Source organism: Corvus cornix, chromosome 7 (assembly GCF_000738735.6).
Source record: "Corvus cornix cornix isolate S_Up_H32 chromosome 7, ASM73873v5, whole genome shotgun sequence".
Taxonomy (NCBI): domain Eukaryota; kingdom Metazoa; phylum Chordata; class Aves; order Passeriformes; family Corvidae; genus Corvus; species Corvus cornix.
Window position 1 is genome coordinate 17,461,549 of NC_046337.1, and position 6,000 is coordinate 17,467,548.

The 6,000-nt window shown below is 39.0% G+C and overlaps 1 protein-coding gene across 3 annotated transcripts in view; it reads right to left on the reverse strand.

Annotated features, from left to right (window-relative positions):
• KCNH7 (potassium voltage-gated channel subfamily H member 7) overlaps positions 1 to 5,782 on the reverse strand; it is a 218,502-nt gene extending 212,720 nt beyond the window's left edge. For 2 of the 3 annotated variants that reach the window (XM_039554790.1, XM_039554789.1), the window contains exons 1-2: positions 4,980 to 5,781; positions 2,763 to 2,993 (exon numbers count right to left, since the gene is read on the reverse strand). In XM_039554790.1, coding sequence (XP_039410724.1) covers positions 2,763 to 2,993; positions 4,980 to 5,055 — 307 coding nt within the window. In that variant the 5' untranslated portion in view covers positions 5,056 to 5,781. Of the gene's footprint in view, positions 1 to 2,762; positions 2,994 to 4,979 lie in introns of all 3 variants that reach the window. The other variant, XM_039554788.1, reaches the window with a different exon arrangement.
• Between the last annotated feature and the right edge of the window lie 218 nt (positions 5,783 to 6,000).

Here is a 6,000-nt window from a genome sequence, read left to right on the forward strand (position 1 = left end):
CAGAGCAGTAAAGAACATCAGAATCCTAATTCCCATGTATGTGTGCAACACCATTTTTCTATAGCAAGAATTTTCTTTTAAGCTGAACTTCAAAGCCGTGACATTTTAAAATTATATGAGGTGGTATTTAGAATCAAAAAGAAAAAGCATTATTTATAGAGTGATTCCCTTTCTGATATCTGCATTGCTGGAATTCTGATGACAGGTTAGCTTTATAAGTGATCCCACTGACCTTTGCTTTACTTCAAAATAGTAAAATAATTTTTAATATAATCAGTGGCTTATGTAGAGTAAATGATAGTGTGATGTGGAGTAAGGTTTTATTTGCAATTCACTGGGCATTTAGTCAGGAGTGTGTAATATGGTCTTCAGAACCTCCTACCAGTGGAACCTCAAGAAATTCACACCTTCTTGAGGTGTCTTCCTCCTCCATATGCTTATTATTACGTTAAATATTATACAATGGCTTGCTATGAAATAAAGTGTCAAATCAAACTTTTAAGCAGTGGATAGTTCATTGGAGTAACTTGGGTTACTCACATGGAGAAAGTTACATTTCTGACTGTGCTAGAATTCACCTCTAAAATTGAAAATTGCTGAAATTTACCTCAAGTCTCATACTTAGTCACAGAACACATACAAAATAAGCCACTAACCAGGCACTAGACTCTCACATTTTTAGAAAACTGTTGATATTTACTTTGTTCCACAACTTGGAGGAAGTTCTTGTTAGGTATCACTATTCTGTATATTATTATAATACACAGACCATGTTATATATAGCTATATGTATATATGCTATGTATTGAAAAATCAAATTTGAAAATTTGCAAAAGTGAAGATGAAAAGTGAGGTATATAATTTTGAGTTATTTAGAATAACTACAGAATACGTTTACTAACATTCATTACATTCATCATAGGGGTAGTTTCAACTTCATGACACCAAATAGACTTCAGATTTTCTATCACATTTTGAAAATAAATTGAACATTAGGTGGAGCAAACAAAAAAAATATATATACAAACAATCAAGTTGATAGCCATGCATTTGAGTGTCAGACCTATCTTTTATTTTGACAATTTTTTCCTGATTCACCTGTGTTTGTTTAAATTTAGCAGATCATATAGTGCACATGGCAAATCCTGTTCACATTTAGACAAGTAAAATATTGAGGCAAATAAAGAAACTACTCACAGAAGTGAAGTTACTGAAAACTCTTATGTATAAGATTGTTTACATTGAATAATCTGTAACTCAGCATTCTAAACTATGAAAGATACAGCAATTTTTATGGACAGTATTACTTTGGTTTGTATTGCATGATGCCAGAATTCAGCATTTTAGAAAAGGATCTCTCTCTCTCTCTCTGGTAATTGACAGATAAGCAGTATTTTTAAGTGCCATTCCCTCCCTCCTAATGTTTTGGGAGACTTTAGGACTTTTAAACTACCACATCTCAAAACAGTGCTCCAGGCCGATGGCTGTGAAAGTTAGCAATGACATTCTCCTTTTGCAGTATTATTTTTAACACATGCCAAGTTAATACAAACACAGGATAGATGTGTAAAAGACACACAGTGTCCTGAGAAATCTACGTCCAAGGCACAGCTACAACAACAAACCTTGACCAAAATCTGCTCCAGACCACCAAACCAGATCTAAGAATAAAGGACTCTACTGAGAATCTGCTACGAAGAGTATGCTTAAATATTGGTAGCATGGGTAGAATGGTTGGCCTGAGTCTTATCTGAATTATACCAGCCTAAGCTAAAAATAATATTACTTAAGTCGCTCCAAGATAACAACAGAATTATTGAGAACAGGATTTAACTCTGTGACTTTAAAATGAGAGAGCACATTGCATGTGATTCTAAAATTGATGTAAACAACACACTGGCACTTCTCCAGAACTAATTTAAGCTCAGCATTTGAATATGAATTTCCTTTTCCTTCTCCCAACAGTGTACACAGCAAGAGACAAAACAAGGTACACCACAATTATCAATTACTTGAATTCATTTGAAAGACGGGTGTTTCTGTAAATATCTCTGGGCAATTAAAAAAAAACAACAAACCAACCAACAACAAAACACTACATATCACTATTATGTATCATAATTACTTCTCATGCGTATGCATCTTTAAATCTGCAAATACATTTATTCGTTCTGTGGTCTGAACAGGAAAAAGTGTCAGCAGATTCAGCCATTCTGCATGTATTGAGTCTTTACTGAATAACAGGGAAACTGTTCATAGTCTAGGCAACCCTGAATTTTGACTCTGGCAATACTAGGACAATACTGGTAGTTCAATTTCAAGTACTTCACAATATTTCAGCTTTGAAAAAGACTTGTCCCTTTCTTTATAAGCGAATGCTTTCTTTATGATAGGCTGGTTTTTTCTACTTTTAACTTTGTGGTAAAATACTGCATTTAAAGCAAGTTAGGCTTTCTCTATGCTGATTACTTTACATGATTTACATCTTTAAACCAACCAAGAGGAGAACTTCTATTCCAGAGTTGCAAACACTGTGCTGGCTTCATTCAGCTGGTAGAGTGAGCGTACAGTGATATACTCCATACACCCACTACTCTCAGGGCAGATTCCCTTACTGATACACACAAATGTATTTCACTGGACTTCAGAGAAATTACACCACCTCCAGCAAAGGGGCTGGCCAGCACAACATACACACTTCTTTTACCAATCAACTGCTAACCAAACACACAAAAAGTTTTGAAAATAAAACCAGACATTACCATCTTTGTGATAATAGGTGACTTCTACTTTCCTCTCCTCTGACCCCAGCAGGGCTTGAGCAATTTGGGCAATATGATGTCTTTTGGTCTCTGGCCCATGAAGAAAATCACAGGTGCAAGGTTTCTGCATGACATCTGGCCTGGAGAACCCGGTCATCTCACAGAACCCATCATTGCAGTAGATGATAGCACAATTCTGCACTCTAGCATTAGCAATGATGAATTTTTTATCTGCAATAAAAGAAAGTGATGCATTTTTTAGTACTCTTTCAACATTTCTTATAGGGTCGATTGAAGGGATGAATGCTGAACAACCCTTCTTTTCATGAGAATGCCTGAAATACAGAGATTTTCAGTAATTTAATGAAGATAAGTTGATCCATAGCTTTTAAAGAAACTTGAATTAATTTAGAATACATTAAAGATGAATATAGATTTTTTTTTAGGAAATAAAACCACATTCAGCAAGTCTCTGTAAATCTCTTTTTGACTTCAAAATTTTGTCTGTTTCAGGCTTCACTGAAGCCCAAGTGATGAGCACCATCCTGTCAGTCGCAACTCCAGGAAAGTCCTTGAAAAGTTAGTAGCTTCTTTTGGGGAGAAGAAGAGCCTCAGGGAAGGGGGTTCTACTCAAGTGAAGGACTTCCTGGTGTAAGGTTCAATCATTTCAATCTACTCTGTATGGATTTTTGTTGAGGTGAATGACAGGAAATTTATAGTCAGTATTTTAAAACTTCTATCTAGAAAATAACAGAAGAAAAAGAAGTTCCTAGAAACAAAAAAAGGGGGCACAGGAAATTATTGTTATGTTGGAAACATTTTACACATGTCACTGAACTTCTGTGCTTTCATCCATCCTCCTTTCCCAAACTCTCATCTCAAAAAGTTTCAAAAGTTTTCAACTCTTATTGGTTTGTTTCTGTTTACCTTTACAACACACTATTCTCATTGTAATTATAGATGTGCAATTTTGATACACTTACTGCTAATAACATTAATTTTTACTTACTTAAATGCACTAGGAGGTTGCTTGCTTTATAAAAGATTTCTTACATGACACCAAGTAAACAGTCCAAGTCTTCAAAATTTTAAATATGGTCTTTGAACACAGTGACATATTTGGAGATTTCATTCTTACTTTTTCTGTTGTCTTTCAATCATGCTGAACTTTCACTATCACTTGCCTATTTAGTACCTGGTGTTTTATTACCGTCAAAAAATATACACTTCACTAGATAAAAACTTTGAGTAGCAATACTGACTTAGCATATAGAGCAGCACTATCTTTATTTTTTTCTCAAATAATATAAATATTATAAATGCTAATATGGGTTTAAGTATAAGGAAGTATATGAACTGGAATTAGCTGTAAATATTCATACCAGGCTGATACTAAAATTATGCTAAATATTTAAATCAATGTACATATATCAAACTACTGCTTCTAAATGAAATTCATTTTAAGCATCAAGTGTTCCTTCTTACAGCTAATAGGAAACTAGAATTCTGGCCAGGAAAAAACACTTCAGCTTCAGCCTCCTCGACAGGTAGTAAACTGCTGCATTGGAAAAGATCTCACAGACTCTCCCTGAGGATGCATTTGCACTGGTTTGATAGATATTTTAGACTTACATAAACAAAAGAGAGAAATTTGACAGCTCTATTAAAATGCAGTCATGACAACAAGGTAAGAGAGTATTTCCTCTTTAATAACTCTTCTGCATATTTTCTGTTTCCTCTAAATCAAAGTCTGAAATTCTGCTTTAATTTGAAAAGGCAATTATAATTAACAGCATTAACAATCATCATCATAATAAATCTAGCTTATTTTTTAGATATTGCACAGACAGCAAGATCCTACATTCTGCTTTTAGAGCCATCTCACTGGTTCAGAAGAAGGTAAGAGATGTAACTTCTACAGCTATATAATACGTATACAGTCAATGATAAAAACTTGAAATAGTGTGGGGAAAATAGCCCCAACCCCTCCCGTCCCCCTCCCAAGTCTCCCCCGGCCCCAAGCCCACAAGCCAATAATTGAAGTTGGTAATCTGTATTCGAGATCAAAAACATTGCTACTTCTGCCAGGGATCCCCTCCTTACCTCCGGGGTTTTCTTTACAAGCTACAAACTTAAAAATAGTCTGGAGCTGCTGTCCATTTAGTCACAAGCAGAATAAAACTACTATAACAAAATAGATAGAAAGCGAGAACTTACTTTGCCCTTCAAATTTTCGTATGATTGTACCCAAAAATGTATTTTGTGGTGCCACATGACCTCTGCGAACAGGCATGTTTGTACAAGTCTTCGGTTTTCTGTGCACAATGACTTCTCCAAGGATCTCCTACACAGCTCCAGCCCAAAGCACCGAGCCAGCTACCCTTTGTGACAAATCATCGTCCTCTGGAGCTCGGAAATCTCTTCCCATTAGCACCACTTCTAGAGACACGCTTTTCCTATTGGAGTCAGATTCATCCCCCAGTTTCTTTCTTTCTCTCCTTGCTTTCTTTTCTATTTTTTTTTCCTGGAGGAGCTCGGACGCTATTGTCTGGGGCGGGTAGGGGTGGGGTAAGCAGGAGGAGGTGGCGGGTGGGAAAGATTACAAGGGTAATCAATCTCTAGCACCAAACATCGCCAATTTTCCAAAGCAAATGGCTGTGACCCGGCAGTTTCCGACGCTGTAGTGGTGGTTTGAGGGCTGGAAGACTAATGTTGCTCCGCTGCCAGAGGGAGTGACGTTCCCCCCCTCCGGGCTTCACCACGGCGCGCAGCAGCTCGGATTACTCAAGCGTGGTTTAGCAAGAGCCAGCCAATAAATCTCTTCAAAACTCAGCGACAAACAGCGACATCAGGAATGAGCTACACCCCAGCAGCACCGCGACGTGCCACGTCCCCCGCCGCGGCGGCTGCAGGGGTCAGCGGGGACCGAGGGCGCTGGCGGCGGGGGGGCCCCGCCACCTCCGGTAGCCCCGGCGTCCCCGCCCTCCCGGCACTGCCAGCCCTTTCCCGGCCCCTGAGCGTGGCCCGCCGGGGAGCCCCAGGCGCTGGCAGGGCCGGGGGAGGGAGGGAAGTTGGTACACGCCCCGTCTGGGGCGGGGGGCGGCGCGAGTAGGGGTCGATGTTGAGCGATGGGGAAGCGGGGGAAGGGACCACCGGAGCCCTCGGCATCCTTCCTCTCCCCGGTGGAAGGGATTGCCCCCTCCTACCGCAGTGTGACCAAGGCGAGGGCATTCCCTCG